Source organism: Ictidomys tridecemlineatus, chromosome 2 (genome assembly GCF_052094955.1).
Source record: "Ictidomys tridecemlineatus isolate mIctTri1 chromosome 2, mIctTri1.hap1, whole genome shotgun sequence".
Taxonomy (NCBI): domain Eukaryota; kingdom Metazoa; phylum Chordata; class Mammalia; order Rodentia; family Sciuridae; genus Ictidomys; species Ictidomys tridecemlineatus.
The window spans coordinates 2,606,250-2,619,731 of NC_135478.1; the positions used below are offsets into that span (position 1 = coordinate 2,606,250).

The 13,482-nt window shown below is 58.6% G+C and overlaps 2 protein-coding genes across 4 annotated transcripts in view; one reads left to right on the forward strand and one right to left on the reverse strand.

The window, feature by feature from the left end:
* The first annotated feature begins 2,833 nt into the window (after nt 1–2,833).
* Mpnd (MPN domain containing) lies at nt 2,834–10,710 on the forward strand. Of its 2 annotated transcripts, XM_078033949.1 has the most exons (13): nt 2,834–2,900; nt 2,994–3,244; nt 3,892–4,128; nt 5,617–5,749; nt 6,540–6,624; nt 6,736–6,832; nt 7,119–7,191; nt 7,263–7,339; nt 8,263–8,431; nt 8,509–8,579; nt 9,089–9,178; nt 9,762–9,854; nt 10,510–10,710. In XM_078033949.1, the coding sequence occupies exons 1-13, from the start codon at nt 2,894–2,896 to the stop codon at nt 10,594–10,596; spliced, it is 1,470 nt and encodes a 489-aa protein (XP_077890075.1). In that variant the 5' UTR covers nt 2,834–2,893; the 3' UTR covers nt 10,597–10,710. The 2 variants fall into 2 exon arrangements, with proteins under 2 accessions (XP_077890075.1, XP_077890078.1); XM_078033952.1 differs by lacking the exons at nt 9,762–9,854; nt 10,510–10,710 and adding an exon at nt 9,489–9,533.
* Nucleotides 10,711–11,010: 300 nt separating this feature from the next.
* Nucleotides 11,011–13,482, reverse strand: part of Sh3gl1 (SH3 domain containing GRB2 like 1, endophilin A2) — a 31,593-nt gene continuing 29,121 nt past the window's right edge. Inside the window, exons 8-10 of one of the 2 annotated variants that reach the window (XM_005332045.5) lie at nt 13,263–13,387; nt 13,024–13,080; nt 11,011–12,524 (exon numbers count right to left, since the gene is read on the reverse strand). In XM_005332045.5, coding sequence (XP_005332102.1) covers nt 12,328–12,524; nt 13,024–13,080; nt 13,263–13,387 — 379 coding nt within the window. In that variant the 3' untranslated portion in view covers nt 11,011–12,327. Of the gene's footprint in view, nt 12,525–13,023; nt 13,084–13,262; nt 13,388–13,482 lie in introns of both variants that reach the window. The other variant, XM_005332044.5, reaches the window with a different exon arrangement.

Sequence of the window (13,482 nt, forward strand, 5' to 3'; positions counted from 1 at the left end):
GTGGTACCATGGATGAACCCAGGGGTGCTTAACCACTGGGCGGCCCTGCTAGCCCTTTTTATTTTTGAGTCAGGGTCTGGCTAAGTTGCTTTAGTGTCTTGCTAAGTCTCCCAGGCCTTGAACTTGGGATCCTCCTGCCTCGGTCTCCGAGTTGCTGGGATGACGGGCGGGTGTGTGCCCTGTGCCTGCAGCTGCTTTGGATCCCTAAACCTGTACTGCGCCTGCGTGACCCACGGGTGGGGAGAAGAGCTGTGGTTCTGATGATGACACTGTAACACGGTGCTGATGAGCAAGGGGTATGGTGGGTGGGCTCCGAGTCCTCCTGTCTTCCCAGGGACTTGGTCCTGGGTCTGTCTTGGTCCTCAGGGCCATTGGTCGGCTTTGTGCAGGGTCTTGCTTAAGATGTTTCACCACCAGGACCTTCTGAGGTGCGTACCCTTGCCATTTGGTTCTTAGCCTGGTTTCCCATCTTCCTCCTGTTGCACAAGGAACAGTGTGCCCGGCTGAGGCCAGGCAGGGCCTGAAGTGAGTATCCTGTCACACCGGAGGCACCACGGAGGCAGGCCTGTCAATTAACTGATTTTATTCTTTTCTTAAAGCCCTGCCCCGCACTGCTCACATCTCACTGCTACCTAACAACACCAGAAAACGAGGAGTTAAGAGTGCACTGGAAGGGCTGGGGCTGGGGCTCAGAGGTAGAGTACTTGCCTCTGCTGTGTGAGGCACTGGGGTGGATCCTCAGCCCCACATAAAATAAATAAAATGGAGGTATTGTATCCATCTACAACTTAAAAGATATACATTTTAGGAAGGAGGGGAAAGGAAGGACAGCAGAATAAAACAGACATTATTATTGCTGTGTGTATATACGTGACTGCATGTCCAATGTAATTCTGCAACATGTACACTCAGAAAAATGAGAAATTATATCCCATCTGAATCAAATGTATGATATGTCAAGATCATCGTACTGTCATGTGCAACTAATTAAAACAAATTAAAAAAAATATATATATATATTAAAAATGCACCAGAAGTCAGGTGCAGTGGTGCACACCTGTAATCCCAGAGGCTCAGAGTCTGAGGCAGGAGGATCATGAGTTCAAAACCAGGCTCTGCAACTCAGCAAGGCCCTAAGCAACTTAGTGAGACCCTGTCTCTAAATAAAATATAAAAAGGGCTGGGATGTGGCACAGTGGTTAAGGGTCCTTGGCTTCAACCCCAGGTACCCAAAACAACAAACAAATAATACACACAAAAATAAACGTCCGGAGCCAGGCACAGTGACAACTACCTGTAAATTCATTTACTTGAGAGGGGGAGGCAGGACAAAGGCAAGTTCCAGGCCAGCTTCAGCAACTTAGAGTGGACCATCCTTCAAGGCTGCGGAATTAAGATGACCGCCTTCAGTTGGCAGGTTGGAGTCAGCCCAGCCTGAGACTCTGGGCAGCAGACTGGCTGAGGGAGGAAGTTGGGCAGATGGACCAAAAACGTTGGCCCCAGGAGGGTCAGATGCCTCTGTAACAAAGCAGGATGACCACAGACAGGCCAGCTCAAAAACCAGGTGAAACTGAAACATCTGTGACCCAGTGCCCTTTCCAAACCAGGACAAATGGTAACACTGTAACCTGTCGGGCCAGGAGACACATGGACCCCAGGTGCCCTGGTGTTACTGGACTCAAGACCCACTGCTTTGAACATCTCTAGCCTGTGGTCTTCAAGGCACTTTCTCCCCTCTAACCTTATCATATAAACACCTGGACAGCAGACGCCCCTGGCCACCGCCTTGGAGGCCCTCCACTGCAGAGCTCTCCTTTCTTTCTGTCATTTTAATAAATCTTGTTACTTTGCTTTCCTGTCTGGGGAAGGCATTCTCCAAATTCAGGAGACAAAGAACCCACGGCCTCCACTCTGTGTTATAAACTCAACAAGTCAGAGCCAGAAAGACAAGGTCACTAAACCTGAGACAGGACAACAGTGTGCCCTGCTTTGAAAATAACATCAGGGACTCTCCCCATAAAGAGATGATTCCAGGTGCTGAGCGGCAAAGCAGCTTCCATTTACTTTGTTAGCATACTAAAAATCACGCCCCGAGGTGGAGACCTAAGATGCTAAGGAGATGTGAGCCGCAGAGGAGGTGCAGAACGCTAAGACCCCCGACGCCATGTGTGGCGCCCGCCCTGTCATCCTGGCAACTCGGAGGCTGAGGCAGAAGGATCACGGCCGGCCTCAGCAAATCAATCTTCAAAATAAAATAAAAACAGGGCCAGCGGTGTGGCTCGGTGGAGGTCGCCTGGGGTCAGTGTCAAGTACCACGGGAGCCGCGCGGCGACAAGGGCTGCAGCGCAAGTGCCAGTTCGCACGTCGTTTGCCCGTTCGCGCTCCCCGACTCTCTCCTTTCTCCAGCTCAAAAGTTCCCCTCCGTGGCATCAGGCTGTGGCACTCCTGCACCCACAGGCTGCAACTCAGCACGTGGTGGCCTCGGCTGGGGCCACTAGTCTCCGAGGACGGAGGCTCCGGGCCTCAGTCTCCTCCTCTTGGTCCGCACCGCGCTCCCGCCTCGGTTTCCCCGCTCATCCCAGCTGGCTGCGCCACTCCCGAGCCCAGACTGCAACTAGTAGGTGGTGGCCTTGGGCGGAGTCACGACCCCAATGAAAGACGAGGTGCGGGACCTCGATTTCCTCCCCCAGGCCGCCCTCCGGCTGGTTTCCCGCAGGGTCCGGGAGGCGGGAGTCCCGGGATTCCCGCGCGGGGCGGAGCCAGGCGACGCGAGCTGGTGGGCGGAGCCGGGAGGCGCGGGGCGGAGCCGAATGACGCAGGAGGGGCGGGGCCGGGCGACGCGGGGCGGGGCGACGCGGGGCGGGGCGGGGCGGGGCGCCGGGCGCGGGCAGCTATGGCAGGTACGGCGGGCCCGGGCGGAGGGCGAGGCTGTGCGCGCGGGGGCTGCACCCGCCGTGCGGGCGCGGCCCCCTAAGCTCCTCGCTGCCCCGCAGCTCTGGAGCCACTGTCCCCCGCGGGCGGCGCGGGCGAGGAGGCGCCGGATGAGGACGAGGACGAGGCGGAGGCCGAGGACCCCGAGCGGCCGGCCGGCGCCGGCTGCGGGCGCGGCGGCGTTGGCGGGGCCGGGCCGGGGCTCTGCGGCGCGCTGGGGGGCGCGCTCACCAGGCGCGCGGTCACACTGCGGGTGCTGCTCAAAGACGCCCTGCTGGAGCCTGGCGCCGGGGTGCTGTCCATCTACTACCTGGTGAGCGTCCTCTGACCCTCATCCCAGCTCCGACAAGAAGGGAACCCAAGGCCCAGAGCGCCCTGCCGCAGGACCCCGATGTGGGGAGGGGAACTGAGCCACGGAGCAGCCTGACCCCGGATGGAGCCCCTTCTGGGCTGGAGGACCTGGTTCATCTAAAGCCCCACTCTGCAGTTGAGTCTGAGGCTAAGATGGGCCCTCCTGGCTGTGTGACTCCGCAGCCTCTCTGGGTGGTAGCGGTTTCCCCCTCTGTATAAATGGGTATTTTTCCTCTCCCAGTCCCTTTCCAGTGGATTCAGTGAATAAAGCAGTCTACACATTTCTGCTGTCCAGCAAGGGCTTTAAAAGCATGTACTGTCGTGGTTGCTATTGCTTGATTTTTGCATTGAGCACCTGCTGTATGCCAAGCAGCATATTGGGTACTGGGGTACAGAACTAATCAAGGTGGACCCTGTCCTTGCCCTTCCAGGGCTCACAGTCCAGGGACGAGAGGACTGGCCTAGGAAAGGATCCTGGGCTTGGAAGGGTCACTGTACTGGAAAGTGCAGCTCTGCCTCAGGGAGCATGGGTCAGGAGGAGTCCCCTGGAGGGTACCAAGCCCTGGAGGGTACCAGGCCCTGGGCACAGCCAGCCCACTGTCTCTGCAGGGAAAGAAGTTCATTGGGGATCTGCAGCCAGATGGGAGAATTGTGTGGCAGGAAACTGGGCAGGTCTTCAACTCTCCCAGTGCCTGGGCCACACACTGCAAGAAACTGGTGAACCCTGCCAAGAAATCCGGCTGTGGCTGGGCCTCTGTCAAGTACAAGGGCCAAAAACTGGACAAGTACAAGGCTGCCTGGCTCCGACGGCACCAGCTGCATGTGCCTGTAGCTCCTGCCGATGAGGTATGTCCTTTGGCTCCTGCAGAAAACGCTCTACGACTTACTGTTGGATGAGGGGTGCTCAGTTGCATACAGCACTTCTAGTGCTGGACCAGAGAAGGTGACTTGACCAGAGAACTGAAGGGGGATGGGGAAGCCATGAAGATATCTGGGAAATGGCCCATGCAAAGGACCTGTGGCAGGACAGAGTCTGGTGTGTGTTGGAAGCACATCAAGGAGGCCCCTGTGACTGGAGCAGAGAGGGAGATAGAGGGAGTAGGTGAAGCACAGAGGGGACAGGGTGGTTCCTGCAGGGCCCTGCAGGTTGCTTGAAGGACTTGACCTTTTCCCCAAGGGAGGTGCGAACCATGGAGGGCTGTGAACAGAGGACTGAGACTGACTCTTGGTGTTCACAGGGGCCCTGTGGTGGCTGCTGTAGGGAGGGCAGGCTTTGGGGGGTGAGAGAGGGAATGCTGGGACCAGGCAGAGGGGACTGGGCTGGTCCTGGTGAGCTAAGGATGCAGCTGGAGCCATTGAGGCCATCGATGTGATTTTTAAAATATTTAATTTTTAGTTGTAGTTGGATGCAATATCTTTTTTCCATTCATTCATTTTTATGTGGTGCTGGGGAGCGAACCCAGGGCCCTGCAAGTGCTAGGTGGGCGCTCTGCCCCAGCCCCAGGTCCTGGGTATTTTTGAAAGTGCATCTGACAGGACTTAATGCATCAGATAAGGGGGATCCTGAATGGGTGGGTGGAGCTGAGCTCAAGAGATGAGAGACATGGAAGAGCAGGTAAGGGGGCCTAGTCTGGCCCAGTGTTGCCATGTTGAGACATCTGTGGGCAGCTGGACCCCTAGTCTGAGATGGACAAGGCCACTCGGAGGGTGTGGGTGGAGGAAGAGGCCTGAGGCCTACGTGTGGATCCACCTAGGGAAGGACCCGTAGAGGTAGCAGGGGGCCCCGGGTGCTGGGTCTGGGTATCAGGGGAGATGCTCCTAGACAGAGGGGGTCTTGTAGTGGCAGACGCTGCTGAGAGGGTGAGTGCAGGGACCGAAATGTGACCTTTAGATTTGAATCCAAGGAGGTCACCTTGGCAGGAGGCGGTTTTTGAGGGGCAGTCAGGGGAATTACAGTGATCCATGTAACTTGCTCTAGAAAGGGAACTCGAGGGCGCAGGCCAGATGCTTCACATGTGTGATCTCACTTCAGCCCAATGGGGCTGGAGACTACTGGGTCCTTTGACAGATAAGAACGGGAGTGGAGGGGTTAGGGCTGTCCACTGGAGACACACCCCCTTGTAAGAGGCAGAGCAAATTTGAACCAGAGGGAAAGCAGCCTGGGGGTGCCAGCCAGGCCAGAGTTGCGTTTGCGCACTAGACTGCCTCTGCTCGCTCTCGCCCTCTAGCCGTCGTGTTGGGCAATGGCACCTGGGGCTCCGGTCTGCTAGAAGTCTGGGTTCAGGGGTGACCAATTGAGTGTCCTGCTGAGTGTCTGGCTGCTGTCCCTGCCAGAGCCCGGCCAGCGAAGGGGAGGAGGAGGAGCTGCTGATGGAGGAAGAGGAGGAGGAGGTCCTGGCAGGGGTCTCAGCAGAGGACAAGAATCGGAGACCCCCTGGGAAGGGTCCCTTGGAGCCTGCACACCCTGGTGAGGGGATCAGGAGAGGCAGGGCGGGAAGGGGGTGGCCCTGGAGCATGGAAGGGAGCAGGGAGAGTTGGGGTCTTGCTCTTCTCCGGAGCCCCCAAGATCCTGCCTGGCTGACTTGGTAGCCCCGCTGCTCAATTTCATTTGCTGCCTGTTTTCTTAAACTCTAATGCTGGGTTTCTGAGTACCTCGGCCCCATTTCCTTATGTGCTCCCTGATTTCTTTGGCCCACTACCTGCTTTCCTGAGCTTTTTTTTTTGATTACCGGGATTGAACTCGGGGGCACTCAACCACTGAGCCACATCCCCCATCCCCAGCCTTATTTTATATTTTATTTAGAGACAGGATCTCATTGAGTTGCTTAGCATCTCCCGGTTGCTAAGGCTGGCTTCAAACTCTCGATCCTCCTGTCTCAGCCTCCTGAGCCTCTAGGATTATAGGCATGCACCACTGTGCCTGGCTCTGAGCTCATTTTTCTTTTAAATATTTATTTTTTAGTTGTAGTTGGACACGCTACCTTTATTTTACTTATTTTTATGTGGTACTGAGATTGAACCCAGGGCCTCACATGTGCTAGGTGATCGCTCTACCTCAGCCACAATCCCAGCCCCCTGAGCTCTTTTTTTTAAAGGCTATCTGTCTGACTTTTGACATTTATTTCCCAGCTGTTTCTGCCTGATTTTTAAGGCTGCCTCTAGATGGATTTATTTTGGTTTCTTGCACTGCCTGGGTATGCAGATTGGCCTGGGGAGGGCTTTCCAATGCTTTCTTTCTCTCTCCTCCCGCTTTTCAGAGGCCACACCCCCAGGAAAGCGGGTGGAAAACAAGCCCCGGGCGCCTGTGCGCTACTGCATGCTGGGCAGTCGCGACTCTGCCAGGTCAGATGCGCCTCTGCAGCCCTGGCTGGCCCGGTGGGGTGGGGAGATAGTTTCAGGGGTGAGGGAGGAGCCTAGGGGGGCCTGAGGCTGTGGGACTCTTGGCCCCTCCAGGAACCCACACACGTTGGTGGAAGTGACATCCTTTGCAGCTATTAACAAGTTCCAGCCGTTCAATGTGGCCATTTCTAGCAATGTGCTCTTCCTGCTGGTATGTGACTAATCTCCCACCTTGGCCCTGTGTCCAGACAAGGGGCTCCCTGGCCTGGAAAGGGGGCTGGGGTACCCAGGAATGAGGAAGAGAGGGAGGGAGGGGTCTTTGAAATGGCAGCTGAGTAGGAGCAGGGAGCTTTGCTCTGGTTAATAGGTTCTCAACACATGTCTGCTACGGTAAATGGTAGTTGCTCAATAAATATGTGGAGGAAGAGGAGGGTGGGCTGGCCCTGTAGGGGGCAGGAGCAACAGCCTGAGCCAGTGCCCACTACTCCCTTCCCCAGGACTTCCACAGCCACCTGACTAGGAGCGAGGTCGTGGGGTACCTTGGAGGCCGCTGGGACATCACCAGCCAGAGTGCGTATTGGGGCCGGGTGGACGGGGTGCTGGGAGTAGGACTGACATCTCTTCTCCCCATCGCCCTGCAGTGCTCACGGTGCTGAGAGCCTTCCCCTGCAGGAGCCGGCTTGGGGACGCTGACACGGCAGCTGCCACTGAAGAGGAGGTGAGGGGCTGCCTGGGCGGAACGCAGCTGTCCTGCCCTTGTCCTAGCAGCTGGCAGTGTTAGCGCTCAGGAGATGGGCGAATGGGACCCAGCCCTGGCTCCTAGGCTCTCTGCCAACCCTACCAGCCCTTCCCCTCAGACCCTCGGTGTTCTTTTCTGTGAAACCTGAGGTGTCATCGTCTCACGCAGTCCGGTACTGGCCCTTAGCTCGCATGGGGCTGCTGCGTGCTTTTCCCTTTTCTGTGGTGCTGAGGCTAGAACTCGGGGCTCCCGCAGGATAAGCAGGTGCTCCTCCGCGGGCCACATCCCCAGCCCTTTTCAATTTCTTTTGAGACAGGGTCTTGCTAGGTGACCCAGGCTGGCCTGGGACTCGTGACTCACCTGGGAGACTCCTGGGTCCCGGGCTGTGCTCCATGCCACTGCTGCTCTTAGTCTTGTTGTCATGATGGAGCTCAGTGTGTCCCTGGCACTGCGCGGAGCACTCTGCAACCACTCTTCGAGGCTTTGTCACAGTGTCCCACAGGGGACAGTGAGCAGGCGCTGATCAGGCACATGTGTCGCCGCCCTGTCCATCTCTGCCCCTCCTTGTTCATGGCTGGGAAGGTCCCTCTCGGGCGGGGCGGGCTCTGTGCCTCCCACCGCAGTTGCCATGGCAGATGGGAACTGTGGGCGCGCGGACCCTGGTGCTTGCCATTCTCTGAGCCACACACACTGTGTCAGGTATCAGGCCACCCAGGACAGTTCCAGCCTAGGGGAGGGTGTGCACAGGTTCCATGCAGATGCTGTGCTGCGCTGTGCAAGGGACTTGAGCACCCTGGGATCCGGTGTCCCCCACAGATAGAGGGCCCACTCTAGTTGCAGGAGCAGAGAGAGGCACTGAACAGAACCACCCCGTCCCCCACCCTGCTGCTGCCTCTGCCTAGATCTACCAGAGCCTGTTCCTGCGAGGCCTATCCCTGGTCGGCTGGTACCACAGTCACCCACACAGCCCGGCGCTGCCCTCGCTACAGGACATTGACGCGCAGATGGACTACCAGCTGCGGCTGCAGGGCTCCAGCAACGGCTTCCAGCCCTGCCTGGCGCTGCTGTGCTGTGAGTCCTGGGCCGGAGTGGCGCCCTGCTGGGCTGGCTGAGCCTCCAGCCAGCACCTTCTCCTCCTCCTTCCCCAGCCCCGTACTACTCTGGCAACCCGGGACCTGAGTCCAAGATCTCACCCTTCTGGGTGATGCCTCCTCCCGAGGTAGGTAGGGCTGCCGGGGTTCTTGGGAGGCCAGGGGGTGTGAGTCGGTGTGGGCAGATGTGCCAGGGCGAGGAGGGTGTGCTGGTGGCTCAAGGTAGGGCACTTCTGTTCTGGGCCTGTTTCTCCCACTGACTTGGTCTAGGGAGGGGAGGGAGCCGGCACCCAGTCCTGCCCTCCGGCAGATGCTGTTGGCCACCCTATTTGAGCTTCTCTGAGGCCTGACGTGGGCCTGGGTGCAGCGTGCTGCTCTTAGTGCGGTGGCTTCCTTCCCAAGCCCTGCCTGGCTTCACTGCCCAGGCCCCGCTAGGGGTCAGAGGTCATCCTTGGAGGGAATTCTGGGCTCCATCTCTTCTTGGCATCTGTGGGCAGGATGCCACGCTGGCCCCATTATCTGGCTCTATCAAGGCCCCATATGGTCCGTAGCCCCGGATCCCAGCCCCAGGCCCTCTGCTGTCCCCACTGCCATGGGTGGGCTGCAAGGTCTTCTGATTGGCATGCACTGCCCTCAGCAAAGGTCCAGCGACTATGGCATCCCCATGGAGGTGGAGATGGCCTACGTGCAGGACGGCTTCCTGACCAACGACATCCTGCACGAGATGGTGAGCTCCACGTGGGAGGGACTGAGGAGATGCCCTGCTAGAGGCACCCAGCCCATCCAGATTGAGTGCCAATCCTAGGACAAGCCCCAGACCCTCCACAGCCCCTCTCCCTGTTCCTGGCTAGCTGCCCCCTTGGGCCTCTGCACCCGCCACTGGTTCTCCAAGTAGAGAAACTGCAGTTTGGGGTTGTGCCCAGGGCCTTGCACACACTAGGCCAGAGCTGCTCACCGGGATGCGCCCCAGCCCAGGTCATAGGCTTGATAACCACATGTTCAGCATGTGCTAAAAAAAGCCCACCTTCTTCACACAGCTGGGCCTGAGTGCCATTCCTTGGCCCTAGGCTAGAAGAGGCAGCAGGGCAGGCCTGCTCCCTGATGTCCCAGGGGCTTTGTGGAGTCCTGGGGAAGGGAATGTGAATGTGGCCAAGCCCAGAGGTCCCTCCATTTAGTCAAGTTTGGATTAGGTGAGAGGGAGTGGAAGCTGGGGCTGGGATCCTGCTGTCTGGATAGGGGTCTTGGGACACAGCTGCTTGGCTTGGTCTAGGGAGGGAAGGGAGCTGGCACTCAGTCCTGCCCTCCCGCAGATGCTGCTGGTAGAGTTCTATAAAGGCGCCCCGGACCTGGTGAGGTTCCAGGAGCCCTGGAGCCAGGAGCACAGCTACCTGGACAAGCTAAAGGTGAGACCACATCTGTCCCCAGGAGCTGTAGCCCCAAGGACTGTGCATAGGGAACACCCAGGACTATACTCAGGACACCCCAAGAAAGTGACCACAATGAAAATAAAAATGGGAACAGCCCGAGTGAGCAGCTCAGCAGGGGCTGTGCTGAGCACACACAAGACCCTGGTTCTCCCCTGCACAATGCCCCTTGGACCTTGAAAACCCCAGGATGTCCCAGTTGGAGAAGCCTCTCCATCAGACCCCGTGTCACTGCACGGCCACCTGAAGAGGGCACACAGGTTTTGATTTGATTTGGAGCCTTGAGCTCCAGCAAGGCCAGAGGCAGCTGGTGTGTGAGCTGGCTTCTCTGGTGGCTAGCCCCTGACGCCGCCTTCTGAGGGTGCCCCATTTACTCCCTACTTGAATCTGTCTGTGTACTTTGTGTAGAAGCACCTTCCTGCCCGCCTGTGGCCTGTCGCTCACACTTGGACTTCAGTGGCCTGGGATCTGGCAGGCAGACCCCCCCCCTGCCCCCGCCTGGACATTGTGCCTGCAGCCCACTGGTTCTGGGTCAAGAGCACTGTTCCCCTTGGCGAGTTGGGACTTAGGAACACCACTGTGTGCTTGGTTGGGTGGTGGCAGGGCACTGAGCCACCAGCCCTGCTTGTTTCAGATCTCCTTGGCCAGCAGGACACCCAAAGACCAAGGTCTGTGCCATGTGCTGGAGCAGGTCTACAGTCTCCTCAAGCAGGGGAGCTGAGGGTGCTGTCCTGAGATCAGAGGTGACTATGGGGCCTGGCTCAAGGACTCCGTCTGCTGCTGTCCCATCCTGTGTGATGTATACAGGCTTGGATAATAAAGAACTGAGCAGCCAGCAGCCTGCAATGTGTCTCATGGGTGGACGAGAGCCAGCTGCATGCCCAAGCTGGGTCCCCTGAGCAGCTCCAAGTGTGGCTTCCTCCTCTGGGTGGCAGGGCAGGGCACTGAGCTACAGATGCAAGTGGTTCCCCAGCCAGCTCCACAGCACCTACTGGGTGAGGGCTGCTGTTTAGGCAGCAGAGCACCTTGGGATGCAGAATCACCTACAAGTGACTGGGGGCTGGTACTAGGGGTGCCCCTTACTGACCAGCACAGAGGAGCTGAGGCCTACCCCTGCACCAACGAGGCCAAGGGCTGTAGAAAGAAACATTTAATACTTCTTTTTTTAAAAAATTAGGCGTACATTTCAGTCCACCCTGGATGGGAAGCCAGGTCGCACCGCCCATCTTGGCAGAGACTGTGTGTCCCCATGTGGTAGCCACAAAGGGGCAGAAGAGAAGGGCAGAGCCTGTTGTCCCAGGGACTTTGTGGAGTCCTGGGGAAGGGAATGTGAATGTGGCCAAGCCCAGAGGTCCCTCCATTTAGTCAAGTTTGGATTAGGTGAGAGGGAGTAGAAGCTGGAGCTGGGATCCTGCTGGTCTGGGTAGGGGTCTCAGGACACAGCTGCTGGCTTGTTTGTAGGGAAGGCAGGTGCTGGCAAGCCAGGTCTGAAGTGCCAGTCTTCAGAGCATTCGCGCTCAACCTCCGGCAGAGCAGGATGGGCCATGGTCCCGAGTGAGCTGTTTGTGTGCAGGGTGGGCACAGCCCTCCATGTGCTGGGCTGGGGCTTTAAGAGACTGGACCCACTGGCCTCGTGAGGGTGGCTGTGGGTGGGTGGGTCCAAGCCAGCCAGGGTCTGAGGACTTGGCTGGGAGGGTGGCAGGCTCCTGAGACAGCGGTGGGCCCAGGGCTCCTTGGAGAGGGCTTGTCCTTTAGCAGACAGCCTCCGAAAACCCAGGCCTATTTTGTCCTGACCACAAGCAGAGCTGACAGCAGGTTCTAAGAGGTGGGGGACACCCTGGCCTAGGGGCCTCTGAGGGCCCCAGCTCTCCAGGAAGTAGCATGTGTGCAAGGCTCAGGGACAGCACCTCTGGGACTTCAGGCCTCTGGGGTGCCCTGGATGGGGGCCTGGCCCATCGCCAGCAACGGGCGGGGAGGGGATTTAAAACCTGGGATGTGGGGAGGTGGCCAGGGGTCTTGCCTCAGTCCCACCCCACCCTGTTAAGGCAGCAGGTCAGGTGACAGGGAGAGGAGCTGGGCCCTGCAGCCACAACAGGGATGGCCCCAGGATGGGAGGGAATTGCCGCTCCTCCAGGGAACATTAGTGTTTCTAAGAGCACCTTAGTGTTAGTCCCACCTCAGGCCTGCTGGCCAGGGAAAGAGGCCATGAAAGGGAAGGAAGGACGCAGCCCAGCCCCAGGAGGACTGCCAGAAGGTGGGGAAGGGAGCCCGCTGCCTCCAGTGCGGGCCCACGCTCACTGGTGCAGACGGGCCTCACCTGCCCGGATGAGAGCTGCCTGCCCAGTTGGCCCTGCAGCCTGGTGACAGGCCGCCTGATGGGCCCGAATCAGCTGCTAAATGGAATGCAGGAGACCCGGCTGGTGTGGACGGAGGGCGGGAGGGCCTTGGCATGTCACTGCGGCAGAGGCACGAGCACCTCCACATAGCTGAGGGGGAAGAAGCCCGACTGGCCGTGCAGCATGCCCTCGTACCAGTTCTCGTCGATCTGGTTGGTGAGCGTGATGAGGTCGCCCTCGCGGAAGCCCAGCTCCCCGTCGTTCTCAGGCTCAAAGTCGTACAGTGCCTTGCAGCTGGGCTGGTCCAGGGGTGCTGGGGGCCGGAGAGATGTGAGGGCCACTGTGCTCTCACCAGCTCTCTCTCACCAAGCCCTGGCCCCTCTCCCTGGTGGCCCTGCCACTCAGCTGCCCCCTCCCCCACTGCTGGAGGAAGAGAGGCGGAGCCAGGTCTGGCAATGGTCAGCCACAGTGTTGCTGGGAAGCACTGGAGATGCCCACAGGGTCAAGGGGAAAGGAGACTGCCCAGAGCACTCAGGGCACTGTACAGGCAAGACAGCCTTGAGCCAGGCTGGTGTCCTTGGCCCTCAGCACTTGAGCCCCTGGTGTGCACATGAGGCTAGGGGCTGGAGACCCACCAGCGGTGGGGGCGGTCCAACTAGCTCCCATCTGGGCCCCACTGCCCACAGGGGACAGGCGGGACTTCCTGGCCCAGGAGATGTGTAGGAGAAAGACCCTTTCGGAATACAACAGAAGGCAGTGTTGCCAGCTAAGTCCAGCCATCAGCAGGGAAGCCATTAGCAGGGGACACTCACGCATGCTCCTACTGGGGGTCCGGATGGGCTTGTCTGAAGATCGGAAGGATGATGAAGCTGCTTGTGAACAGAACAGAGGGAGACTGATCACAGTGTGTATGGGGGCCATTTCCTGGTCCCTGGACCCCTCCTGTAGTCCAGGTGGACAATAGGCTTCGGTTTTCCTGGGCCTTGGCTCTCAGAGGCCTGGGACAGGGCCAGCCCTCTGTCACCCAGAGCAGCATTCCATTCCCTGCTACCTGTGGTCTTGGGGGCTGTGGTGCAGGGGAAGCCCCCGTTGGACTGCTCAGGCTCTCCGAGGTCAAACGGCTCCCGGGGCTTGGGCTTGTACTCCCGCTTGGGACGTGAGGAGGCGTCTCGCACCCTGTGAGGGGAATCATTGGCCATGAGGGCCTCAGCACTCCAGATCCAAGCTGATGCCCTAGGCCCCGTCACAGGGGACATTGTTGGTTGGAGGCT

Bases quoted from the DNA above. Each gene is read 5' to 3' on its own strand.
- Mpnd (XM_078033949.1), top strand. The intron at 5,750-6,539 runs GTGAGGGGATCA...CCCGCTTTTCAG, and splicing joins CTTGGAGCCTGCACACCCTG to AGGCCACACCCCCAGGAAAG. The intron at 9,179-9,761 runs GTGAGCTCCACG...GCCCTCCCGCAG, and splicing joins ACGACATCCTGCACGAGATG to ATGCTGCTGGTAGAGTTCTA.